Raw genomic sequence first — 26,368 nt, forward strand, 5'->3', positions numbered from 1 at the left:
AGAGAGGAATCCCTCATGAGCTTCCGAGCCTTATTTAGACACACCGGCAACGCATAGGAGACAGGGCCCCCCCTCACTACGGCGTTATATAAACGGACGCTTGGTACCAGGCCACCTAGGTATTCTGAAAAGTCACGGATGAATGCCACCGTCGAAATAGCTCCTCCGCCAAACCGACCTCGAAGGTCACTTTCCCGGCGTCATCTCGTCAACGACTCGGCGTCGGGACCCGGGACTACGCGAAGGATACGGGTGATAATGTTGCAACGACGGTCTCAATATTGGTATAATATCAGGCAGGGCGACATCGCTCTCAGTAAGCAGGGCCAAGTTAGGAGGTTAGCAATTAGCGAGCCGCCATCTAATGTGGATTGTACCAATGCCCCTATCCACTGCTCGGCAAGACAGCAACGTGCCACTCATAGCAGATTAGCAACTTCGATTGTGTTATAATTACCACACACCACCAAGATAGGCAGGAAAAGGCCGTAGAAACGGCGGGGCAGAAGACGGCTTGAACGCAGTCGCATTGCATATTCCGGGGCAATTTAATCCTTCCACCAGAACTTGTTTTTTAAGCCGAAGTTGTCGTCGGGGGCCAGCCGCGTGGCCGATCCATCGACGATTCCTCTAACCTCATTCTTCGAGTGCGTGCAACATTACTGGAAGGCCTATATCGTCAAGGGTCTTGACTTTAAGAATAGGATGTCAATGAATTCACCCAACGCGACGCCCTAGGGGTCCTCATTCTAGCTATCGTAATCATTGCAATCAACTGATATGATCTAGGGGAAAGGAGAGGCTAGGCAAGATAGAACTCCGCCGGTACGGAGCCCGTACGGACGACATTAGCCATTAGGACACGGTGGGGGGATTTTTAAGGGGTCACGATGGCCAAAGAAGTGGCGGGCCAAGGTAGGGGGTTAAGTCCGTCTTATGCCTGTGCCCGCCGTCATGCCTCCTCTGGCTCTCTCTCACGCGAGCACAGGCGGATGAAGGATGCTGATCAAATGCCGGGGTGTCCGGGTGCCCCCCCATGACGCCACGAGGGAAGAGAGCGGCGGGACCCTACATGGCACCCCGTCTGTGATCATTTCCCATCGCCGAAGCTCGGCTAACTACCACGTTTTCTTCCTCTCTCTTTCTTCACCCCCTGGCCCTTTCAGGTGAGGCGACCGATCCGATCGGATATCGCGTGAGTCTTGGGCGAGATGTTTCGGGAAGGTCGCTTTCCATCAATCCATCGATGGACGAATCCATCGTCAGGTCGATGGTCTGTAGGCAGATGTCAGATTGGCAGGGAGGTTGGCAAGTTAGTTCGGCCGGCCAGCCCACATGGTAAACAGGCGGCTGAGCGTGCGCATGTATACAAGGTAGCATCGGAGTCGAACCCCGTACGTTCCACTCCTGTTCCAGCACTATGTCTACGCTAATATAATGCGGTCCGCTTTGGGTCGTCAGTGGGCCTGGAGTTGATTAGGGGGGGGGGGGGGGGGGGGGGTAAGCTATGCACATATATGTAATATATAGGCATATATGTGTATTTACTCTATATAGGTACAGAGAGATGGGGTATGGAGGCATGCATTATATGTATGTAGGTTAGATAGATAGTAGGTAATAAGAGAGGAGGAGGAAGAGAGCGAAAAGAGTGTGAAGAGAGAGAGAGAGAGAGACACACACACACACACACACACACACAGAGAGACAGAGAGAAGGGGGTTAGGCCGTCTCTTCCTCGGCAATGCTACTGTGGACTTTTGTCTTTCCCTGGTTTGCGGCACATCGCACGCCAAGGCTCTGCTTTGACCTTGCAGCCGGGTATCTCGTCTCGTTTCTCCGAATGGGCAGACCATAATTGGTCACGATCCGGTTCAGATTTCCATTATTCTCGGGCGAGTGTCGCCTTCTGGCAAGCTAGGCTGTCTTCGCGAAGCCTTCTAACAGATTTCCGTTCGTAGCGCGTGCGGCTTGCCCTATAGCATACCGCTGCTATTTTAACGTGAGGATGATAATAACCAACAACCCGTCATGGGGATGCTGTAATATGTACACACATTATCGCTGGCACCCGCGGCATGGCGTTTTTTTTTTCTCCTTCTCTTCTTCCCACCTCGCATAGTATGACATCTCACGCTACGTAGGTAGGGTGATCAACGCCCCTAGGGGATGGAGGCGAGGCGGCATCGTGAGATATGGCATTATCGAGAACACCACTTACACACGTGCCGTATGTTGGCTTGTCTGTACACACGTACAATATGCCATGATGAGCTCTTCAGCTGTTCCTACCTGACGTACCTAACCCACCCTAGGTGCCCTTCCTTGGGCACCGTACCTCATGGAGGTACCTATAGCAGACGAGGGACGTTATTATAGGTGTATATGGAGTTTATAGCTAACCTGGTCGTCATCCCGGCCCTGTCCCTCTTCTAATTGTTTTTCGGCTCTCCCCCTCCCTTCTCCCCCCCCCCTGGACCTGCTAGATTGAGAAAGTACTTCGCCTGTCGCTTCGTCGCCTACGTTTGGATTGTATCCAGACCGCTTACCACAGCTTTATAAGTTGCTACATTTTCGTCGGCGGGCGGTGCTACGCGACGCGGCGAACAGGCATGGGGATGCCCCAGCTCGATACCTATGTCCGGGCATATGGTGGATGGTATCGATATGTATGCATGAATGTACGCGTGGACGTCATCCGTCGCATGCATGCACGATGCAGAAGAACGCGCGGAACAAATGGCGAGCCGTAGGTGCATGTATGGATAACCCACAGCGACAACGACAACGACAACAACGACGACGACCGTGGCAACAACAGCAGTAGTAGCATGAGCCACATAAGTAATAATGAGTAGTAATGGATAATAATCGAGATAGGTAATAGTAATGGTGATAAGTAGCACGTTGTGGCGACACGTTAGACCCGGTCCCCCGACGACGCCCGCTGTCAAAGAAGGTCTCAGCCGTCCGGACAGCGGCGACGATTCGTTCGACCTTTCCTACGGCGGGCATATTTGACGTGTTGATCAGGACTGCCCGATGACGCCACGGTCGCAGCGCCAGGACGAGGCGAACCAGCACTCGGTCTCACAGCGTGCAGAGAAGCTGAAAAGAGGCGGCGGGACACGACACGCGCCAAGTGCCGACGAATGAGGTCCCGCGACGACGATCCCCTTCCTGCTGGGCTCTGCCGAATGGGAGGAGGAGGAGGAGGAGGAGGAGGAGGGGAGGAGGACATGGGAGAGGGGAGGGAGGGCCGTTGGGTGCGAGATCGTCGCACGTGCTGATCGTCTCGACCCCCGAGTCTTATCACCCGTCTATTATGCCGGGGCGCGCCGCGTATTGTACCTACCGTGTGTATATAGGTATACCTGCCTACCTACATACATGCATACATGCATACATAACATACACCTACCTCCTAACCAGGTAGATATTACCTCTCGGTATATGTAGAGCCAACCTCAGTACTCCCCCCATCGTCGGCCTACGCGCCCGTAACGGACGCGCCCACACGTATGCGACGTATACCACGTCTAGTAAGGTACGGGAGGAGGGGACGTCGCCTCGCAGTGACGGCCTCGTAGTGACGCTGGACCTGTTGGCCCTCTCTCTCTCTCTCTCTCTACCTGGGCTCTGCCTCCCGAAACCCGGCAGTCCTCTCCCGAATGCATGGACTATCTACCTACCCATCATACCGTACGAATTCCCTCTCACCCTTACCTGGCCCTGGTCCGTTCCCCTTCCAACCCCCCTCCCCCGTCTCTTCGTCGTCTTCCAACTTGTTTTTCTTCGATGAACGGACGACGAGGTTGGTAAACTACCTAGATAAAACGCGCGAGACTCGACTACCCCCCTCCCCATCCCCCCTCTCTGCAGGAACGCTTCTGCTCGTCATGCGAGGTCCTTTAGAATCGTGGGGCGCCCCTGGACCGCACCCATCCCTTGGCCCCCCCCCTCTCCCCCCCTCCCGTCTCGGCCGCTGGTTCTGGATTGGGCTGCAAGATGAAATTGCGTCGGTATTGCTCCTGCAAGCTTGCTTTCTCGCCTGCCTCGGAGCGCGCACGTAGGGAAACGCAAGCGCCCCCTTTTCACTACCGTGTACCTTCATCACCACCCCTCCTCCTACTCCTCCTCCGTCACCCTGTCGTGGACATTGCTGTCGCCGAGTAAGCGCTTACGAATGCAGGTTAGCCGTAAGTCGTCGTTGCATTTCAGGAGGCAATAGTGGCTTTCCCCTCGAAATGAGAGGGTGTCTAGCACGCGCGGAGCACCGGGGGGGGACAGAGCGAGAGGGAAAACAAAAGAATGTCCCGAAGCAATCGTAGACAGGAACCGCCAACGGGACTGGCCCCTCTCTCTCCTTTGCGTCGAGCGTTGGACAAGTTCAGTAGCCCGAATGCCGAGCCTAACGTAACGCAGGCCCTGAGGGCCGGGACGGTTACGAAGACCCGGATCCAGCCTGGTCCCTCTTCTTCTCTCTTCACCCGCCCATTGAACAGGATACGGCTCGCCTCCACTGTGGCTTACTTTATTGCCTTGTATGGGTATGCAGACGAGCGTGTATGTGTGTCTGTATGTGTATATATATATATATATGTATATATATATGCCTGTGTGTATCCAGCCTATTTTACCCGCAGATATTGCCGGCGGTGAGCACTGACAACCCCGACGGTGGTGAGAGGCGCATGGTGGCAAGCGACTACGTACACGCTTCCACAGCTGCTCAAGCCGAAACTGTCTCTTCCTCTTCTCTATCCTGCAGTGAAGAGACCCCTCCCGCCTCCTCTCCCTAACGTACATATCCTAATTGCAGCAAACATCATCGCGGGGAGGGGGGGGGAAACGGTCTGGACTCGCTGGGTTATATTGGGAATCGTTGCTCGTGCAGGGTCCTCTGCCGTCTCCTGCCTCCCGTCGGAACCGCACTCGAAGCTGTGCTCGAATTGCCTGCGGTATAAGGGACTCCTGCGCACATAGTGTCCACACATAGTATCCGAGCATAGTACGTGTAGAGGCGGTCCCGTTCATAAAAGACGCCATGCACAACATCCTGGTCTAGTAGATCATTTGGGGCGGGCCGAAGATGCAGGCGATGGGGCCTCTGTTGCGCCGCACTATGGCAACGCATCCTTCCGATCCTGCAGGCGAGAGAAGAGGAAGAATGCGAGAAGAAGAAAGGCCGGGCGTTTTTCCCACCCCTCTCCTTTTCTTCTTGTTTTCCTTCCTCCTTCTTTTTTCTTTTGCTTTTTTTCCCCCCTCGTGCTTATTTCCCACATCGCACAGCCAAGAAGTCAGCGGGAAAGAAAGAAAATAAGGAGAATGATGGCCTTCGCCCTCCCCGTGATCCTAGGCGGCTGCGTGACAACGCGAGGTCGTGCTCCCGGGCTGCCCTCTCATACTATGTACGTACGTGCAGTCGTGCAAAGCAATATACACATCACATACCTACCTGCCTACATCCGTACATATAGTGATATATGTCCACGCAAGGCAATAAAAAACGTCTGCCGCGTACGCACCTACGTCCGACCTCACGTGCTATCACTGCCTTGAGTACTGCCGATTCTCCTCCTGTCCGGTCATCTACCTAGGTAACCCGAGGATGTACGTGCCAGCCGGGACTATATACTCACTACCTACATAAGGGACGTCAGGTGAATAAAGATAACATACATACGGGCTTAGGCGTACTTCCGCCTACCTACCTCTTATAAGGATCCGGGTGGGGTTGTCTTCGTTGCTATTTTTACCTCTCTCACCCGCCCGTCCTCCCGCTGTCGGACGATGACGGTGCTGAGAAATCGTCTCGGCTCGTCGAGCTGCATCGCTCAGGTGACCAGGCGGTAATATAATATAATATAATATAATATAGCAAGTGCCATGTATGTCAGAATGCTATATATCTGCCGAGTTGGACCGTGGGAGACGCGAAAGCCGCCGCCACCTCTCAGAATACCCGTTCTTGTTATGTTGCATCGGATATATATGTGCGTGCCATGCCAGCCCGTGTAGCCACGCCGCGGCACAGGCGGACTTTACTTGCTGCCCTCCCTTCTTCCTCCGACCTCTTCTTTTTCTTCTTCTTCCTCTTCTTCTTCTTCTTCTTCCGCCCCCTCCCGGTGGTGCTGGTGCTGTTCCTTTTCGTCCAGTCCCTAAAAATAGACCCGAAACCCGCAAACCCACCCCGCAGCCGTCCTGCTTGTTCCCGCACGCACGCTGGGTGCTTCTCGCACATTGCAGATCGAGACGTAGGTTGTTATGGAGGTATGTACGAACGAACAAATAAACGAGGCAGGCGAGCATATATGCATACATATATATATATGCCTTATATACACACACATACCACACACACATATACACATATACACATATATATACGTAGTCATATTATACCTATATATGCGTATATGTATGCGTGTGTACGCATGGGATATGTCGACTTGGCCGAGGAGCATGTGAGGAGCGGGAAGTGGGCAGTTTGCAACATCGCCGAAGGGCCTTAGCCGCCCCCCTATTGTTTGGATGAATGTGACGAGGCCAATCCGACACGTCGTAACGCGCCACGAAACACAACGTGGCCGGCACGAAGGATGAGGTTAAGCCTGTACGAATACGGCGCAGCCCAACGCATCCGCTCGGTTGCCCACCGTTGTTTTTGTTTTCTCCTGTGTGGTAGATGCCGACCGCCCCCTCGGCTTTTCCTAAGTTCTACAGCATATAGTACTTGTTATGTATGCAAGTCTGGATGCTTACATGGTGCGCAAATGTGTGGATGGATGATGGATGGGCGGATGGATGGATGGAGATAAATATGGATATATCCGGCTAGCGGTAAACGCAGGATAGATAAAAGATAGACGTGTAGGTGTAACGTGCGGGTGTGGATTGGTTACGAGACGAGTCACAATCGAGATGGGCACAACCGGCTGGCTTGTCAGAGCGGGAACACACAGACGACTGCCGAGACGGGGCAACGTCGCTCTTCTTTCCCGTCGCGATCGAAGGCCAAGATAGCATGCTGGCTTCAGAAAGAAAAAAAAAGAAGCAAAAGGAAAGAAGCAAAACAAGTCGTCAAATCGCATTTCAGCGTCTCAGGATCGCCTCCCTTTCCCCTCTCCGAAGACGGTGATAGCCCCATCTTCGGCTTTGCTCGGGTTACAACAATTCGCACGACGCGACACGACACGACAAACCCGGGCCGGGAGGATCTGGGAGGCGACTGATACGTTACAACGGCTCCTAACATTATACGTTACGCAGTACGATCATAACAGGACTAATAAGAGTAAGAAGAAGAATAAGAAGTAGAGTATTATGGCTTAGATTAAGTAATCAGGTGCGCATATTCACCCGTCAAACCTATATTCGGTGTACCTAACGTATAACACTCCTCTCGGAGGTATCCAAGTCACAAGTGTAATATCCGGCATGTAGGAGATATTGAGGTATGTATATATATATATCTGTATATAATATACCTACTTATATATACACAGATATATATAGGTGTAGGTAGGCAGGTATACACCTCCTCCAACCTGCCTGCCAGCCTAATGCACATACCTATACCATACATGCCTACCGGGGTGGGCACTACCCCAATCCTATGTAACCTCCCTGCCTAAGGCATGGTATAGTACGATGCACTATATCATACTATGCTTATATTATACGTATATCGCGGCCGTGCTATAGGTAGGAGGAGAGGCTGGACGGGAACCGACGCTCTCTGCGCGCGTGTGTGAAAAGGGGCCTGTTGATCCGGTTTATTGGGAAGTCTATTGGCAGGGCATCGGGGTTGGACCCCGAATAGGAAAGTCAAGGAGCTTGGGAACGGAGATCCCTGTCCCCCCTTCGGGACGCGGTTCCCGGGGCTGCTCCGGGTGCCGTCGAGGGCTGCTCCTCTTCCAGGCTTTCTAGAAGCCGACGCGCTCGCGCGACTATTGGCCCGAGCTCGAGGAGATTTACCGATCTCACCCACACTCCGACCAAATATCAGATTGTGCATTACGACATTGCAACCTAGGGTAGCACCACCTGACGGCGGGCGAGATGGGACGGAGTTGGGGGTTAGGATATGACGGAGGGTACACGGGCAGCCTCGCTTACACGTTCGTCCGCCGTCGCAGCGCATCCACATGTACCATAGCCATGTAGCAGCAGCAGCAGCAGCAGCAGCAGCAGCGGTAGCAACAGCAAGTCGACCTAGAGGTATGTAGGTGACCTAGGCAGGTAGGTAGCCAGGAACCCGCTCTCTCGCTCGCTCTGTCTCTCTCGCTCGTATTTCGTGGGAATTTCCAAGGCATTTCTGATCTCATCGCAGCCAAGCGAGCAGGACTCGTACACCCCCGGCTGACACACTACCTGGCCTGCGTGGCCGGTACTTGGATAGCAGATACGGCAGATACTCCGCGTACATGCATACACATGTCCATATATACCTACGTGTCTAAGCAGGCAGGCATAACAGTTGGTGGCGGTATGGTGGATTACCACCCACATGGCCGACATACACCCATACCCCCAGCGCATATACCGAGTAAGAGGAGAAGGGGGGGGGGTGAAATCCAGCAGGAGACATCTCTACCCTGTCGTCTTCAGAGGGCGCTACTGGGTAGGCTGGGCTGATACGCACAACTCCTCCTCATCCACCCTGTACGGGTTACGTGAGCGTGACACGAATACAGCTAACTACTTAATGGTATACCTAGTGGTATATTTCGGTAGCGATGGTTAGTATTACGAGGGTTAGGTACCTGAAGCGTCCGGCGCGGCAGATGGGCAACCTACTTGATATTATGGGCAGGCTAGCTAGCTTACCTTTACACGTAGGTAAGGAGTTTCTCATCTCCTGACCCCTGGTGCTATAGAGGTTAGGTAGGTACTTACCTAGGTAGGAGACAGGTAGGTAGGTACCTACCTAGGTATGCACTCCATACCTCCTTGTGTCCACGCCTGCATACCTAGGTACCTAAGGTAGGTACATACGTGCCTACGTAGGAGGTATACCTAATATGTGCACAACCCTAGGTTAGGTAGGAGGTAGGTAGCTCGGCGGGGGGGGGTACGTAAGGAAAGGTACCTGCCTACAGGGACAGGCAGTTAGGTGCCTCCTTGGGTACGTACTCTTGGATACCGCTGGTAAGGTTCCGATGATGGAGCTCGCAATTCGGAAGGTACTTGTGATGTACCGTCTCCAACCGGCCCGGGCGCATCCCCCTCGCCACGGGGTACCTAGCGGGTACATGCTCTCTTTTTCTTTTTTTCTTCTCGCGAAACCGCATGGGGCGGCGGCGGGGGTGTCTCTCGGCAAGCGTCTGCAGCCGCGAAGGAGCTGAGCTGAGTGCGACCCAGCCACATGGCCCTGTCCAACAGCCGATCCTGAAGTTCTTAATGAGTGGGTTTTATTATTACGGACGTCAGAAGATTGGGTTCCTTCGGTCAGGCACCAGCATTTGCTCTAGCGTCTAGAGGTAGGTACCTATCCTTAGGTAGGTTAGGTACTTGGGTTAGCACTCCCTACAGAGGGACTGGAAGAGGCCTAAGCTGCCTGAGCTAATTACGTTCTCCCTTGCCTCCCGGTAACTACCTACCTACAATTCCGCCCTTCCCCCCCGATACGCGTATATGATATACATACATTGATATATACTCTACTCATAGGTACAGTCCGGTATGTAGGAGGTCCCGGCGCACAGATCACAAAGTAGGGTGAATTGTGCAAGTGCCGACCGACACAACCCCCACCCCTCTTCATACCTATGTGTGAGCACTCCTCCGTTATCCTCCATAGATACTTCCTCTCTACAGCTGGGCATCTCTCAATGCGTATGCATATAATCCTGCTGCTCGAGCTCTTGTAAGAGGAGAGGCACTTCGATGCATATAAGGCGTCTCCTCTCAGCCACCTGGGCACCTACCTTAGGTACCTAGGTACCTAGGCAATGCGCCTAGGCACCTCCCAGGCATGTACTCGGTACTTTTCCCTTACGTAGAACACCACCTATATACCTGCCCATCTAACCTAACTTCAGGTACTTCAGGTACGTACCTGCCCCCTTGCGATGTACATTAGGTACGTGCCTCTCGTAGCTCAATCCCCTCTATCGGCGCCAATGCGCGCCATTTTCTGCCCAGCCTGTGCATTCTCACCTACAAGAGTCCGCTCCCTGGCTCCATCGCCGCTCTGCCCTGTTCGCTTACATGGTACGTATCGGCACAACTGGGAAGCTCTCCGAAGGATTTGTCCACGATGCCTCACCACTCCCCCCCTTTCCCTGGATTGCCTCCGCCTACCTTCCACTAAGCCCCAAGCCTAGCAGCAGTTGTGGTAGCAACAAGCCAACAACATCATTTCGCTAACCGCCAAGTCGACAGCGACTCGCTTCCGTTCGGCACTCTTTATACCAGATCCGGAACTGTGCCCGTGGTGGCCTCCGTGTTCGTGTCCACGCGAGAGCGAGAGCGAGGGATAGAGCTTGAGCCGCAATCTGCGATATCGTAAAAGCGTGCTCCCCAGAGCCCAGAGAATATGCATAATACGGGACCCTGCGCCTCTTCTACTTGCGACGGGAGCCCACGAGATTAGAACATGGCAGAATACGTGCTTGCCCGTCCCTGCCCAGAGAAGCAGGCCTCCCCCTCCCTCCCTACCCAGCGAAGGCTTTTGCCGCGATGCCTTGCTTCTCTGCTCGCTGGCAGGGCGCGACATGCGGCCCTTACGTCTGGGGAATAAGGGGTTAGGGGAGAGAGGGGCACGGAGAGCGGACTGATTAGAGAGATATGCATCAGACCGGCCAAGGCTGGCACAATTCGGCACTGACAATTGCTGAGCTAGCGGACATCATTTCGCTAATCTGTGTGTGCCTTGGTTTTGACAAGGAATGACGCAGGAAAAAGGACTTGCACCGGCTGATGAGACGTGGCGCTTGGTCTTCGAGAGACTAGGGACCGGTAGATCATCTAGATGTGGTGTACTCTCTATGGCCCCCCCCCCCTTTCCGACGCGACGAAGCTTGGGCCTCTCTCTGCTTCACGCTGCCGTTAGCCTTGGTCAGGGCCTAAAGCCAGAAGAGTGGCTTGCGCGGTTGCTTCATCCCGATAACCAACTTAGATTCGACTGCACCGCACACGGAAGGATAGTCGCCCCCCTTCCCCTCTAGCGCTGCAAGTAGCCATTCTCGGGCCGTTGTCGAGACGATCCCTTCGACTCCGACCGGTTCCATGCTTCCAATTCTGACCGAGTGCCAACATGTTGACAGCTCACACATACTCATACAGCCAGATCTCCGACAGCCGTTCGGCTTGCTGTAGGGGGAGGGGGGGCTTTGCCAACAAGGATAGGGGTAGGAGAGAGGGGGGAGCAGCGTCGGTAGTTCGATTATAACATTCGCCCGGCTGGTTGGATCAGATTGAGATGATCGCCGGTCTAGCGGATTTCTGGTAAGCCCAGCATTAATTGTGCCGTGAGTCTTTTCTTTTCTTTTTCTTCGATTTTTCTTGATTGTATTCGCGTTGTTTTCTTTCTTTCTTCAGCCACCAAGCGGGCAGGTTCCCCCGGCTGAACTTATGCCTAACAATTCCGCTGAAGAGGCGACATAAAACAAGCCGTTGATGAGGATAGCTCCTCCACGGTAGATTTTCAGGTTGTCCAAAAAGCCATATGTGCACATTATACACACCCAATACCTTTATGGGCAGGTAGAGGTGGCGGTAAAGCGACAGGGCGCCCTGAGACGTCGGATCGGTTGAATTAGAGGATCCAGTCCCCGTCAGCGACGGGACCACCCAGAACCTAGACCACCGCAATTCGATCTGCCGTGCCATGAACGTGTGCTCAATTGCTTTGAGCCAGGCCGCCAGCCCCCCCCCCCCTAGAGTCGGCCGACACACGTCCCGACGTAACAATTTTGGTCTGCCAGCTAGTTGCCGGTAGCATATCACAATTGCCGGCTATGCTGGGCAGTCTCTCATCTTCGAGATAGCCAAGCCTATCGTCGTCACATCGTCATGGGGGGGGGGCGGGCTATTCTCTCCACACCTCATCGGCTCTTGTCTTCCTACCTGGCTGGTGGTTCCGAGCCCTCGGCCGGACTCGTGTACCGGCATATTCGACGAGGTAGGAATGCCGCCGAACTAATAACGAGGAGGCGAAAGACGCCTAGGGGCTTAGGCAACTAATGCCCGCGAATACTACCAGTGCCGGTAGCCAGGCGGGATGGTCGAGTGATGCAAACGGCCGGCAGGTAAGGGCAGAGGCGACCCCCCTCCCATCCCCCTTCTCCTGCGGCGATGATTACATGTGTGGCGGGGCTAAAGCGACAGCCCGGTTTCCTTTCCCTTTCTAGCTCCATCAGCCCATTCCGTAGGGGGAGAACATTAGCGAAATGCGGGTTCCGGGGTCCAGAGGAGAACAAGTGGGAGCCTTGGGGACCCATGAACAGTCGTAAGCCACTCACATCAACCCGAAATGCCTGGCAAGTCGATGGGTTGATGCGCAGCGCCATGGAGCGGCTCCTCCCACTCGGCCGATAACGCCTTTTGCACAATACCCAGCGCCTCGGGCACTTAGACTACTCCGGTCCTTTGTCGGTTCGCGTGGGCTTTTTCTTTTTCTCTCGTGCTCTCTCTCTCCACCCCTTGCCTCCCCAAACGAACGACTGCGGCACGAAGGGGTCGGCGAGGGTGGGAACCGGTGGAGATTCGCGTACCAGTTAGGGTATATCAAGGCGTTGTCGACTTTCCCAAGAGGGCCTAGCCGGCCGAGCTATCCAAGATATATCGGTTGGCGATCGTACGAGACGAGGCAGTCGACGGGCTCGACGCCTACGTAGGTAGAGGGACTCCCGGGCCAACTCACCGGCTCGCCTCCGAAGTTCTGATCTCCTGGGACGCCTAAGCGTGTAGAGCAACCCCTGGACTCCCCCAGGCAATCTAACGGCTAAGATGCTGGGCATTTCCGAGCCTTCGCGGGCGGCTACAGGCGTGCCGCCTGCAAAAGGTCCATGCAGTCCCAGACCCCTCGGGGTTTGGCGACGACGCCTACGCCCACCGCGGTAGACCTAGCCGGCGCTAGATGGGATCAGATGAGAGAGAGACTAAATCTACCCACACCGTAGCATCTACGTGGCCAACTTAGTGCACCCAGAGCGCCGGAATCACACTAAGAGCAGCCTAGGTGCCGGCGGCACGCGGGCTTTGCTCGTATACTCCCGGGCAGGCTCTCCTGGGGAGATATAATAATATCCCGGAGTGCGTCGCGACGATGCCTCGTGTAGCCCGTGGACCAGGGCGGTAGCCGTCATACTGCGTATTCTCGTCCATACAACAACATCGACAAGCCGTTGCTTGGTGTCTGGCTAGTAACACATCGTCTCATCCATAGCTCGTACCTAAGATGAGGAAATCCTACTCTCTCTCTCTCTTTCTCTCTCGGTCTCTGCTTCTCTCTAACCGCCCCCTCCCCTTCTTTCTCCCGCCAAGGCACCTAGCCATGTCGTGGGTGAGCACGATGCGAAGTGCTCAGCGCAACGCCATGCACGCATGTTTGAGTCTATGCACGTGTCTCTGTGCTGTGTGTGCGCAGGCTGGATATATATGCACATGCGCAGGATAGCGTCGTGTGTTATATACCTATGTGGTATGCATGGTCTGGAACAACGACCTTGCTCTCCTCGACGGAGTTCCTGCGAGACCAATGGCGTCTGTGATAAGAGAAGAGCATCTTACTATACGCTCGCTTGGCTTGGTTGTGCCCATTCGCATCTGCACCTATGCACGTACCTCCTACGAGGGTTAGGTACTTTAGTATATGTGCATAAGCAGGTAGGTACATGCTTGCTGAGCCCCTTAAGGTAGGTAGGTAGGTACCTACCTAAGGTATATACATATACGTAGGTATGTACCTACCTGGGTTTGGGTATGCACCTATGAGTAAAGTGCATTTGGTTAGGTCCATACCTACCTTAGGTACCTATCGAATGTCCCTATATCCATATACATAAAGGGATGTACGCTGGCAAGCCCCTCGCGTGCGTATCCTGATTACCCCATACGCGCATGTACCTATAGCACGTTTCACAGGCATGCAACACCGGCGATAGGCCGACAGACAAACGCGCACTTCGGTAAATCGAGGTTGCCGTCGCTGACCTCGGTACGTATCCACGTGTGGGCGACCAGGGCTGGCCCGTACCTACCTCTCTCCAAGATGGGATACATCGCCGTGGGTATCTTAGTACGCGTGTACATACATGGGGAGTACCTGGCGAGATCGGGGAGCCACGTACCCGATGTCGATTACCAACACCCTCGGGTACGCGGTAGAGGTACCTCCGTCGCGGAGACAAGCAGGGGACGCCCAGGTACCGCGTACGTACTCGCACAAGTACCTCCCCCCCCGAGGCGGACAGGCAGGTACCGCTGACACGGGTTGCACTACCGGGGATTACAGAAGGCACACAGGGCCTTCCTTTCCTAAATTTGTCGATCAGCTCCGTTCGACCAACGAGTACCGACCCACAGGGAATCAACATCAAGCCTCCGTCTCTCCGACGAGTTAGTCTCACTCGTCCGCCTCTCGCTCCTCTCTCTCTCTACCTCTCGCTGCCTCTCTCACTTGCACACTGACACAGACAACACACACACACACACACACACACACACACGCTGTCTCTGTCTCCTGTCTCTGTCTCTGCCGTCCCACGACATGCTTGCGCAGGTAACGTTGGGTTACCTACCAACCCCCGGTCCCCTCGATTCCCCGTGGCGGTACGTGCCTTTACCCACCTCGTCTACGACACCCAGGCCTCCGTAGGCCTCGTTCCCACCCGGTCTCCGTATGTACATCACGACGCCTCCACTACGCCGACACTGCTACCGTATACTGCGTGCTAGAATCCAGGGAGGATTCGCCAGGCGGTAGCGGCCTCTTCGCATACACAGATGCGCCCTCTATTCGTCCCAGTCTCCCCGACCATTCGATTACCCTTAACCACATCCGTCGCCGCGTGGGCTTTTAGTATTGAAATCTACCGTAGCACGGGGCTCGCCTTATGATCTAGCTAGGGTCATCTGGGATCATCTAGGATCTCCAAGCTTGCCAGGCATCCCCTTCTAGCTTATCGACGGGACCCCAGGAGGACCCTGACAAGTGCCCTCTCCTTACCGAGCCCAGGATCTACCCTCGTACGTACTACGTAGTATGTATGTATCTACGAATGTCTGTCAGTCTGTCCATATGTAGGTATGTATATACATACGTCCGTACGTACATACCTATACACATACATACACTCATATATATATATATCACACATAAACATATGAGTAGACACGCTCTCTTATGATGTGTGCGTATGTATATATGTGGTATATATGAGTATGTCTCTGTATATGTAGGTATATATGTACATGCGGTAGTAATAGTAAGAGGAGAAGGAGTAGGAGGAGGAGGAGGAGGAGTACGTGTGTGTGGGTGTATGTGTGTGTGCTGCGTGCGCACCCCGGCCCGGTATGGCCTCATACGGAGACATCTACCTACCTTTTTCTACCGACTAGCAGCTAGCCCGTCTCGCGTACTAAATCCCATGTAAGTGGGCGTGTGTGTGGACTGGCGCATACACACTACGCGCATGTAGGTAAGCGTGTATATCCTATTAGGAGATGTAGGTAACTGATCATAGGTACGTGCCTCCCGAGGACAGGAAACCAACACCATGCCGTCGGAGCCGACCACGATCAGACGCGGGAAGTCTTCTGGAGGTCTCTCCTCTCTCTACCTCTCTCTCTCTCTCTCTCTCTCTCCATACCCCCCCCCCCCCCCTCCGCATGGGTTGTGACCAGGGTAACAGTACCTGGCCTCGTCCGTTCCCGCCATGGAGCATGGGGGTGGACATGGGATTCTTCCACCTAGTCGCCGCTGCTACCTCGATCAATCTCGTCTTGTCTCGTTTTGTCCTGTCCCTCTTCCCTGGACGAGGGGACCCTAGAAAGCAGCAGAGTAACAGGCCCGTCCTACTTACATCACACACTCTCACTGGCGGTGCCGCCATACGTGACCCGTCCAGTTACGAGATATTACCATACAATACCTCCCTCACCCCCCGATTCCCTCTTCAGGCCTGCTTTCTCTCTCCTCGAATCATCTTCTCTCCTCAGCTCAGCCAGACTCGTCGTCACTTGCTATTTGCCTCCTGTATCTAGGTATACGATTCACCCGAGAGACAACTGGGGTACCAATTCCGAGAGGCTGCTAAACTTATGAGAACCCATCTGTCGTACATTGGCTAAAAACCCATTACACGGGTCAATCCCTTCTGGCCCTTCGCCTCTTGTCAGCTTTTAGCTCTGACTTGCTCGCCGCCTCACACTAGACTCTTCTGTCACCACGTCGACGGCCTTCGCCCATCGCCTGCTGGCCTCTTAATAACCCGTTACGAGACAGCCTGTACCGCACCGCACACCACAGCTCAGCTCAGCGCCCACGCCAATTATCCGGGATTCTGGCCGCTCCCAGCGCCCCGGCTCGACGAACCTACAGCAGCTCGGAGGGTGTGTCGTATGAGTGTGCGTGCTGGCTAGCTGCGCCGCTCCCAGGACTTCCCTTCTTTACCCGGCAGATGCCCCAAGTATATACCACTGACCCAGCAGCGTATATTCTGCTCGCCACGCCGTTTTCTTCGGGGCTCCATAAGTGTGCGCCGCCCGCCTGGGAATTCTGCCAAACTTCCTCTGTCCCGGTTTGAAACGCTATAAGGACCGATCTGGACTTCGCACCCGGCCTCAATGGGGATACAAGGTAGACCAGAGCCTCATCGTCCGCCAGTTTTTCCTAACACACCTCCCGGCCTGGTAAGTCCGACTTCGTCCGCCCACACGCCTAGGATTTCCGAGGAACCGACGTGGGCAGCCACCACCACCGTACCTATTTCTCCCCCTATGTCTAGCTATGATCCGAGCACCAGATCCGATATGTCAACTAAGGAGCCGGAAGAGGGTCAAGTCCGAAGAGAGAGCGTCCAGAGCGCGCCTAGGCAGCAACTCCCATCGTTGAGCAGCCTGTTTGGGCCGGCTCACCACGTCCGCCCGGCCCCTTCTCCTCGGCTGGATCGCCCCAGTCTTCTTCATAGCTCTCACCCTCCCCTGGATCGGCCCCAGTCGAGAAGCTCCTCCTACTTTCCGAACGTCTCCCCTCCCCTCAGCCAACCGCGGAGCGTCTACGAGCCCAGGCTGGAACCGGAGAGGCCAACGCTCCCGTCGGTCGCGTCCCAGTTTCCCGGGCCGCTCAAATCCCCGACGCGCGATTTCGATCATCCGAACCATGCGCCGCGTGGCGAGCCGTCTCCTAGAAGGTGGCCGAGTATGAGCCATCTGGACTCTAGGCGGGGGGAGTATGTGTTCGAATCGCCATCGGCAGCTCCCCCTTTCCGATCGGAGCGCATGCCGCTTCCTCCTTTGGGTCAGAGGCTGGGCTTCGAAACGAGCCCGGTGTTCAAGCGAGAGAACGCGATGCATCTGGAGCCATCGGGTCGTTCGCCGACTCTGGTGGGAGCCCTCATGCCAGAAGGAGCCCCCGTGAAAGACGGGCTAGGACCCAAGATCTGGACAGGGACACACTTCTTGCCCCGTTTTGTGAAGCAAGCTGAAGTTCCCGGGGAGGGGATGTGTTACTTCTACGACGACGGGACTCATTGCAAGACGGTTATCGATGGGGAGCCGGTTAACGCCCACTGGGGGGTCACGAAGGCGGGGAAGCCGAGGAAGCGGCTCGCGATAGCTTGTCTCACCTGTCGGGAGAAGAAGATCAAGTGTGACCCCGACTACCCCCGATGTGTCCAGTGCGAAAAGTTCGGCCGCGTCTGCAAGTTCAAGAATGCGTAGGTCTCCCCACCCCCTCGATAGGTGGATGTGTCGGGTTTTGTACGTTTGCTAACTGACTTGCCTAGGCCGCGAGGTGGTCATAATACCTCTCCGGTAGCTTCTCCGGCGGAGCATGACCTGTCCAACGTTAGGCAATTCGGAGCCCAGCCCAGTGTGACGGACTTTGGGAGGCCGAGAAGCACATCGAGCACACCTGTCTCGCCTCGAACTAACAAGATGGGCCGTCATTCTCCTGAATTACTCCCGGGCCTACCCCCTAAGAGGGTCCGGTATTCCTACGACGAGTACCCGCGGCACCCGCCGCTCCCACCGAGCCGATCGTCCCCAATGATGCCAATTCCCGACATGAAAAAGGCCGCAAATGGCGCCATACCGGCCTGGCAACACCATGATTTTGGTCGTGATATTCTTTCCCGGCCGTGGCAAACAGACCCGTAAGTTGACGATCCTACGGAGAGAAATTGCTTGGGCTATCTCGACCCTCATCTCCGACCCCTAAAAAAAGTAAAGATCAGAGGGGCTTATTGTTATACGATACAGAAGACCCCATACCCGTGTATAGCACTGTAAGACACCGGCTATAATTCTATATGGCCCAACAAAGCGATCGGCATAGCCTCGCAGATCCCCCCGATTCGATACGGATATGAGAAGTGCCGCCAGCGCAGGAGCAGGGGTTCGGTTTCTGCTGCCACCTGAAACGGATGAGAACGGCCATCGATTTACGCTAGACTAAGTGCGAACACGGACAGACGATTTTCACGAATCGCATTCTCCTGGGGGGGGGGGGAGACCGAGATGATCATACACGGAACGGTCGTCTCGTGGAAATGTAATCACTTGCTGAGATATCTTCACAGGGTCCAATCTTAGGTCTCAGGAGGGGAGCCCCGAGGTCCTACGAATATTACGCCCAAGGATAGGCGTTGTTCCGTTCGAAAAGCAGCGCCGAGAGCCTATACAGCATGCCCCTGGGAAGACCAGAGGTGAAAATAGCGACTCGTCTTGATCTGCCCCGGTCATGAAATTTGTCTAGAACCCGGCCTTCTATCTCTTGATTCCGCGGTCTGTCTGCTAGCCGAGTCCGTTGAGTATTCAACGCTCCTGGTAGCACCAGCGTCGCCTTTATCGGGATATTGGGCTACAAGATGAGATGACTGGACGCCGCCACGACGGTTTACACAAATGCCAACACTAGCACAAATGCCAACACTAGTTGAAGATTTTCTATTTCATGGCCTATCTGATCGTCCAGATTCAGGCCTTGAGCGCACATTTCACCGGCGTTCTGGATCCAGCTTTTTTTTCCATCTTTTTTCTTCAAAATTTGGGCCGGAGCATTGCAGGGAATAGGCACTGGGGATGACTTTCAGATATACCAGTCTTATGCATTTGGGTGGTTTATTGGTTTATTGGGGTTTCCTCGGCTGCATTTACGTCTCGTTTCTGGTTGTCGTCCTCTCTCGCGGAGTCGGGCTAACCAAACTAACTGTTTCGTGTCTGTTTTTATCATCCTTTTTCGGGATATATATTTCTTTTACCCACATGTATACCCTGTACTATAGCCCTGTCTTCGCCGCATTTTTGCAAGCACGTATATGTATGTATCCTGGCACAGCATGTGGAATTCGGTGCGGGAGGGGAGGCCAGGGAGGAAAGCAAGGAGTAATCCCACGGCGAAGAGAGGAGGATCCAAAGGGGCGAGGGGAGAATGAGGAATAGATACCAAGCAACTACCGTAGGCGACCAATGCTAGTTTGCTGTGATATCTGGGGCTAACCAACCCATCTACGTAAATACAAGAGGCTTTCTACAACACGCACGCACGCACATTCACTCGCGGTCCATCACGCACATAAGCACACCACGTAACTCGTCAGGATCCTTCGGACCCCTCTCTCCTCTCCAGCGGCGAGTGGGCTGCGCCATTCCCGTCAGGCAAGCCATGAGAATCAGGTTGGTCGGGATTTCTAGGCCTTGCATTTTATTGCGTGACTTAATAGTGCCTCGATGGGGGGCAGACAAGTCGGCCCCCCCCCCCCCTTTTTGTGCTACAGTTGGAGAGAGAGGGGGGGAGGGAGAGAGAGAGATGGGGGGAGAGAGGAAGAGGAAGAGGGAGGGAGGGGAAGAGGGAGAACAACAGACAGAAGCAGGCAGGCTGACTGGCAAAGCGCCTGCAGGTCTCAAGATTCTCCTATTTCACTTCGTTACCAAATGCCGCTGTCGAGCCAGATCAGGCCAGATCATATCAGCTGCCACCGAGGAAATGCCAACGGATGTCTTGTAAGAGGAGGAGGAAGGAGGAGGAAGAAGAAAAGGGAACCAACGGCACTACCAATCCCCGTCACCCGCGCTCTGTGTGTACGTGTAAGCATTTGCCATGCTCTCGTACTGCCAGATGGTTCATACGTGCCGTTTCCCTGCCGTGCCCTTCCTCCACACTGTCTACGCCCTCCTCCACCTCGCGCTCGTTTCGACCCCCGGCCAGTGGACCGCGGGCATGCATGCGTAGGAATTGGTACGCACGATCTGCTGCTGCTACTGCCGCCGCCGCCGCGGCGACTACCACCGCTACCACCGATAACGCTCGACACCCGCCTGCTACTTTTTCTTATTGTTTTCCTTGGAAGTAAGTGAAGCGGGAGGAGGAGATGGGAGTAGGAGGAGAGACTGGGGGGGAAGGGAACTGCCTAACGTTATAGCGGAAACGAGTCCGAAAATGGATTCTCATCCGTGCTCCTGCTCCCACCCCATAACAGGAGAGGACCCCGGACCGGACGGGATAGTAGGTAACATGATGAACCGAAAACGATCGAGCGAGCAAGGGAAGGGGGGGGGGACGGGAAACGGCGCGAACGAGGACGAAGATAGTACTGAGTAATAATGATGATAATAATAATAAGAACCATAAGCAATAAGACGTTTCCTAATCTACCACCTGCCTGTCTACCTTTACATACAGCACACCTACCCACACCCACACACACACACACGCACGCACGCACGCACGCACATACTATAGTTATGTGTATACCCGGACTGCTATACCTAACCTACCAGGCAACCCAACCTGTCTTTACCTAGTCTGCCAGCCTACCTGACTAACCCAACCTACGCACAACCACAACTCGGCACGAGAGAGAGAGAGAGAGAAAGAGAGAGGCATATGGAGAGGATAAGAGGAGATCGAGTGCAGCGCGCGCGTACATAGATACAGACATGCCTAACTTACGTGCCGAACATACCGTCTAGGCATCTCGGGCGTTCCTCTTTCTCTTCTCCTTGTCTCGCCCCTTTTCTCTCCCCCAGTATAATCAAATAGGCACGTAGGAGAGCTAGACCGGGCCCCGTGCTTCCTACGTATACCTACCGTAACTGTTATACAAACCCCGGATCTACGTAGTACAGAGGGACATATCTATGCCCGTCGGCGAGAGCCGGGGTATCTGGTAGTATACGTTTACGGGGACGATTACTGCCATTACTGCTATTACTACAGCTGCTGCTGCCACCCACGTCAGAGGCTGCTACCGCTACCGCTAACCGGCGTACTCCTACGAAAGAAGGCCAGACGCTCTGGAACGGCGATTTTAGGTACACATGGTCTGTCGTTGTACGATGTGTTGTATGGGTGAATGTCAGGAGGTATGAAGAGAGAGAGAGGGGGGGGGGTCTAGATGGACTCCTGCCTACCTACCTACATACATACTTACACATACCTAAGTATACGCATGCATACACGCATACCTAACCTACATGCGTACGTACATAGACAAGATTGTCGTGCGAGCAGGTGGGATTCGGGCGTATTCGTGCACATAGTTAGCATACGTACATAGGTAGGTAGATGGTAAGGTGATGTGGTTGTATGTGGTTGCATGTGTAAGTGCAGATATCGCATTTGCGTATATGTAGGCGTGCCTAGGCGTGCGTATCCGGGTACACCGGGGTTGGGAGGAGGACAGGCGGCGTGGGCGGGTAACGTAGGTAACGTGGGTAACGCTATGTTAATTGTCGTCGCCAGCGGCAGCTCCGAATAGCTGCTTACCTACCTCTAGTAGGGAGGGAGCCTGAGCAGGGAGTTAAGCAGCGTCGCACGTGTACTCTCCCTTTTTTTTTTTTTCTTCCCTGTTTCTCTCTGGGCAAGCCACCGTCTGACTGCCCGACCCATTTCTGTCTTTCAGCTCGTCTGCGTCGCATACAACCACGCGACGGGGGCGGGTAAGTAGGTACCTTGGTTATCGTCTGTTTTCTTCTTCTTCTGTCATTACTATATGTCTCGACGCCACCCACGTCCAGACCCGTTACGGCTCTCCCTCGCCCCTCTCCCTCTCTGACACGTTACGCAAGCACAGAGCTCTAACATGCGAAAGAGAGGAGGTAGGAGGGGGGCGAAGGAAGGAAGGCATAGGCGAGGACGGTGTTGTCGCGTATTAGAGCGTTGTTGTCGCGTAGGGAGGAGAGGCGTCGAAGTAGGGCGGAGCGCCAGAGAGCTCGTGCCTACAGGCGATGGATGTGCTTGCATACCTACCTCCTAGGTATACTCGCACCCACACACTGCACGTACATGCCCACCACTACTCGAGCTCACACATGCAGTACGCGGGGGGAGAAGTAGGGGGCGGCCGGCACAATAGGTGAGGTAAGTAACGCGTCGGACTCGGCAGGCTAGGTAGGTACCTAGCCAGCAAGTGAGATGGATTTATTTATTTCAGTGTATGCGTGTATGTCTATACATATTATATATAGAGATATACAGGTATAAAGATAGAGAGAAGGGGAGAGAGAGGAGAGAGAGAACAGGCTACGTCGGGGCCTATGGCTATAGGCAATAATACCTACCTACCTACCTACCTACCTACCTAGGTAGATAATAGCAACAAGCTAGACTCTAGTTATATCGCAGTGGTAACGACAATAAGAATACCTACCTACCGTTACAGCAGGGGGCATCCCATATTGGACGTCGCATGCGTAATGTACGTAACCCTGTATAGGCCCGGTTGGTCGAAGGGTAGCAATGGCCCGGCCGGGGAGGGGGGGGGGGAAGAGAACGTGGGAACGGGTAAACCGACTTCAGTCTAGATCTGTTCTACGTGTCCTGACGTTACCTCGAGATTTCCCCCTTCTCTCTCCTCCTCCCCTGTCTCCCTGCCTCTCTCCCTCTCCCTCCCGTCTCTCCCTCAGGTCCGCATCCCTCAGGTCTTGCATCCTACCTACCTACTACGTACATATGTAGGTGGAATTCGCTCGTACATATATATATATATATATATATATATGTATATAGGTGGTGGTGGCCTGGGCCGACTCGGACAAACCCGCATGAACGTCAGGAGGTACATGCCGTAGGTAAGTACCTACCTACCTACCTACCTACCTCCTACCTCTAGGTACCTACCTAGGTAGGTAGCTCAAGTAGGTACCTAACCTATATAGGAGGTACCCAAGGTAACTTCGCTGCTGGGTAACGCCGGGCTAGAGGTACCTACAAGTCGGCCACTCGGCCGAGCTTACGCATTGGTGGGAATTCGGACGTCGCACCCAAGTAACGTCGGCCAGGGTCTCGCTGAGGTTATTTTCCTGCTTTCCACGGCCAAACCTCCCCCCCGCTCCCCCACCGGCGAGGGGGGCTGCTTAAGGTGTTAGGTACCCTCTTACCTACCTTAGGTACCTAACCTACCTTACCGCCCTAGCGAGGTACAAATCCGCAATCTCGCCCAAGTTACCCATCTGCGCATTATTAGTCTCACCTACCTTAGGTACCTGCTGGGCACGACCGTGACACCACCGTCGTTGCGGGGCATCGTCGCCATCCGTCGTACTACGGGACGTCAGGATGTAGTACCTAAGGCAGGTAGATAGGTAGATACCTAGGTAGGTACATAGGTATTTATGCACTTACACCCTGCATCGGGGTACGTACCTACCTGGGTACCTAGGTACCTACCTACCCATGCATATACGCATGTACATATGTATGTATGTACGCGCCATGCATGCAGCCAGCACCTATCTCGCCGAAGAAGAAGAAGAACAGGAAGAAGAAGCGAAGAAGCACGCCGTGGGCCAGGAAGAGAAGACGAAGAGAAGAACAAAAAAAAGAGAAGACCAAGAAGAAGACCGAGAACGTGCTCCACCCCATCCTCTCCCCTCCTCCTCCTATCCTCCCTGACCCCCCTCTCTCTCTGTCTGTCTGTCTCTCTCTCTCTTCTGTGGTGGCGCCCCGCCCCCTCTCCATCCGTAGTTCTGCCTCTCTTTCATTTCTTTTCCTTATTTTATCTCTATCGCTTCCTTCGCCGTGCGCATGTGGTTTGGTTTACCTGCACGCATATATATCTAGGTAGGTATGACATCCATGGAGTATGCCTATGTATGCACATGTATGCGCATGGCATGTGCACAGGTACCTCTACCTACTTTGATGCGGTAATAGCAATAATAATAATAAACCATAGAGAAAAGACGTCGGCCAGGGAGGGATGAAGGAAGCGAGCCCAAGACAGAAAGAAAAAAAAAAGAGGCGACCAGGATGACCGACAACTTTCGAGGCGACCCCAAGAAATAACATTAGCAGCAACACCAATACCCGGATCGATCAATTGCCATCCATCGCTAGCATCGACCCGGCATGGACAAGAGATAGCCGCATGTCCCTAAATAGAAAGGATCCGGGTCTCCCTACCTACCTCCCTAGCTGCCTACGTACATGCTGTACATATATATATATATATATATATATAATATGTATGTGTGGGCGTGTTGTGTTCGTGCGTGTGTACGTGTCCAAGTATGCGGTGGTAGTGGTAGTGGTAGTGGTAGTGGTAGTACTTGTCGTAGTAGCAGTTAGCGGTGGTGGTGGTGGTGCTGCTGCTGGTGGTGTGGTTGCACCGCGGTGACCCAGGGGACTGGTTGGCGCAATACCGTGCTGATTCCATCTGGATTCCTCGATGGGGGGCGGGACTTCGAGCCGGCGGAACGTGGAGGGGACGAGGAGAGAGGGAACGACGACGACGACGAACTAGGGGTGACCGGGGAGGGGAGGGGAGGGGGGATGTGATGGTAGGTAGGTATGTATGTACATTCATACTACCTGCGTGGGTACGTACGCCCGCACGTACCCGTACGCGACGCGGACATGGGTGCTGGCGAGATTGGACGCCAAGACAACGAGACTACATACATATAGGCACCTAACCCACCAAACCTACCGCTATATGTGTATAGTGGTTGGTGCGTATGGTGTAAAGGAGCTAGAGCGTCCAAGCACGTAAGAGAGAGAGGGAGAGAGGGAGAGGGGGAGAGGGAGAGGGAGAGAAAGAGAGGGAGAGAAAGAGAGGGACGGCCAGAGGGCCAGAGGGCCAGTAAGTCGTGTCTGTAGGTGTGTACGTCCAAGTAAAGAGCATGTGGATGCGTGGGATCCCATCTGGGAAGTGGTATTCTCGGTATGTATGCATGATGCCGTGGCATCTCTCATCTCCCGTGCCGTCTGATGTCTGAGAAGAGAAAAGAAGGGTTCTACAGATCTCGGCATAGACTTGGAGACCGGCCGGCAGCGCCAGCAGCATAAGCATAACCCGCCAGGGAGAGACGTCCAGAGAGATGATATGGTTGGGTACGGCGGCACGCACGTTGCAGATACACCAAACCCCCCCTCCCTATCTCCTCTCTCACGCACCACCACGCACCACCATCATCCCTCTCTCGCTCGACAGACGGACAGCTTCACCTTCGGTACACGGACATCATCTGGCATGTATCGTAGCATCGGCTGTCGTCATCGTTCTCTCGCCCATTCGCCCGCTCCCTCTAGCCCGCACCTCCAACCTCTCCCCCCCCCGACAGAACCTAGCGAGCTTCGGCTCAGCTCAGCTCAGCTAAATCCACGTAACCATGCCGTCGGGATAGGCGGCTTCCCTGTCCATACACGGGATTTGAAGAGCCACGGCACTGCTCTGCTGATCGTATCGAGATGGCCATCTACCCAGAAAGCCTGACAGCCGTCCTCGTGACCATACCATGGCCCGTCATCATGGTCGTAATGGCGGCACCTCGCCTGCCTTGCCCGGATCCGCCCATCACTTGCCGTAGTCTCTTTCCCCCCCCTCCCTTCCCCCCCGACGTGGCAACATCTTTCCGAGATCCGCCGTAATATCTCACTCACCCCTCGCCCTCGCCCAACCAGCCCACTTTTGGGTCCTCTGGCTCTTACTATGGTGCCACTACTTGTTGCGCCATCAACAGCGCCAGGTCGGAGTCTGGTTGGCTGAAAGGGGGCAGAGAGATCGCGTCCGTCGAAAAATACGGCCCAGTTAGGCCTCCTCTGCGTTCACTTGACCCTTCTTTTCCCCCCATCCCTTTTTCTTACTTTTTTTTTTTCGCCTCCTCGCACCAGATGGGAACACGTTCCTAATGAGGAAGGTTCGGAACTCATCCCTCTACTAATGTACGGGGATAGTAGTAATGGTAATGATGC

At 54.3% G+C, this 26,368-nt stretch overlaps 6 protein-coding genes across 6 annotated transcripts; all 6 read left to right on the plus strand.

Moving 5' to 3' along the window:
- The first annotated feature begins 5,251 nt into the window (after positions 1-5,251).
- Positions 5,252-5,634, plus strand: GGS23DRAFT_66279 (uncharacterized protein). Its single transcript, XM_051521179.1, has one exon. The coding sequence runs from the start codon at positions 5,329-5,331 to the stop codon at positions 5,560-5,562; it is 234 nt and encodes a 77-aa protein (XP_051371485.1). The 5' UTR covers positions 5,252-5,328; the 3' UTR covers positions 5,563-5,634.
- A 250-nt stretch (positions 5,635-5,884) lies between these two features.
- Positions 5,885-7,078, plus strand: GGS23DRAFT_569373 (uncharacterized protein). The gene has a single exon (XM_051516451.1). It carries the CDS (start codon positions 6,006-6,008, stop codon positions 6,513-6,515), a length of 510 nt encoding a protein of 169 aa, XP_051371486.1. The 5' UTR covers positions 5,885-6,005; the 3' UTR covers positions 6,516-7,078.
- Positions 7,079-13,365: 6,287 nt separating this feature from the next.
- On the plus strand, positions 13,366-13,692 carry GGS23DRAFT_569376 (uncharacterized protein). Its single transcript, XM_051516452.1, has one exon. It carries the CDS (start codon positions 13,409-13,411, stop codon positions 13,625-13,627), a length of 219 nt encoding a protein of 72 aa, XP_051371487.1. The 5' UTR covers positions 13,366-13,408; the 3' UTR covers positions 13,628-13,692.
- Positions 13,693-16,506: 2,814 nt separating this feature from the next.
- On the plus strand, positions 16,507-18,854 carry GGS23DRAFT_66333 (uncharacterized protein). Its single transcript, XM_051521180.1, has 3 exons — positions 16,507-17,888; positions 17,958-18,326; positions 18,433-18,854. The coding sequence occupies exons 1-3, from the start codon at positions 16,798-16,800 to the stop codon at positions 18,452-18,454; spliced, it is 1,482 nt and encodes a 493-aa protein (XP_051371488.1). The 5' UTR covers positions 16,507-16,797; the 3' UTR covers positions 18,455-18,854.
- A 1,060-nt stretch (positions 18,855-19,914) lies between these two features.
- On the plus strand, positions 19,915-20,521 carry GGS23DRAFT_569379 (uncharacterized protein; the record flags this gene model as incomplete). Its single annotated transcript, XM_051516453.1, has 1 exon — positions 19,915-20,521. A coding segment is annotated over one exon (607 nt), but the record flags the coding sequence as incomplete, so codon positions are not given.
- A 3,548-nt stretch (positions 20,522-24,069) lies between these two features.
- On the plus strand, positions 24,070-24,932 carry GGS23DRAFT_569381 (uncharacterized protein). The gene is made up of 2 exons (XM_051516454.1): positions 24,070-24,298; positions 24,351-24,932. The coding sequence occupies exon 2, from the start codon at positions 24,543-24,545 to the stop codon at positions 24,789-24,791; it is 249 nt and encodes an 82-aa protein (XP_051371490.1). The 5' UTR covers positions 24,070-24,298; positions 24,351-24,542; the 3' UTR covers positions 24,792-24,932.
- The last annotated feature ends 1,436 nt before the right edge of the window (positions 24,933-26,368 follow it).

Source organism: Durotheca rogersii (assembly GCF_024521655.1).
Source record: "Durotheca rogersii strain YMJ 92031201 chromosome Unknown GGS23scaffold_11, whole genome shotgun sequence".
NCBI lineage: Eukaryota > Fungi > Ascomycota > Sordariomycetes > Xylariales > Xylariaceae > Durotheca > Durotheca rogersii.

Excerpts from the sequence above, each read along its gene's own strand:
- GGS23DRAFT_66279 (XM_051521179.1), top strand. The coding sequence starts at position 5,329 with ATGATGGCCTTCGCCCTCCCCGTGATCCTAGGCGGCTGCGTGACAACG.
- GGS23DRAFT_569373 (XM_051516451.1), top strand. The coding sequence starts at position 6,006 with ATGCCAGCCCGTGTAGCCACGCCGCGGCACAGGCGGACTTTACTTGCT.
- GGS23DRAFT_569376 (XM_051516452.1), top strand. The coding sequence starts at position 13,409 with ATGAGGAAATCCTACTCTCTCTCTCTCTTTCTCTCTCGGTCTCTGCTT.
- GGS23DRAFT_66333 (XM_051521180.1), top strand. The coding sequence starts at position 16,798 with ATGGGGATACAAGGTAGACCAGAGCCTCATCGTCCGCCAGTTTTTCCT. Across the intron at positions 17,889-17,957 it reads GTCTGCAAGTTCAAGAATGC|GCCGCGAGGTGGTCATAATA; the intron begins GTAGGTCTCCCC and ends TGACTTGCCTAG. Across the intron at positions 18,327-18,432 it reads CGGCCGTGGCAAACAGACCC|AAGACCCCATACCCGTGTAT; the intron begins GTAAGTTGACGA and ends TATACGATACAG.
- GGS23DRAFT_569381 (XM_051516454.1), top strand. The coding sequence starts at position 24,543 with ATGTCCCTAAATAGAAAGGATCCGGGTCTCCCTACCTACCTCCCTAGC.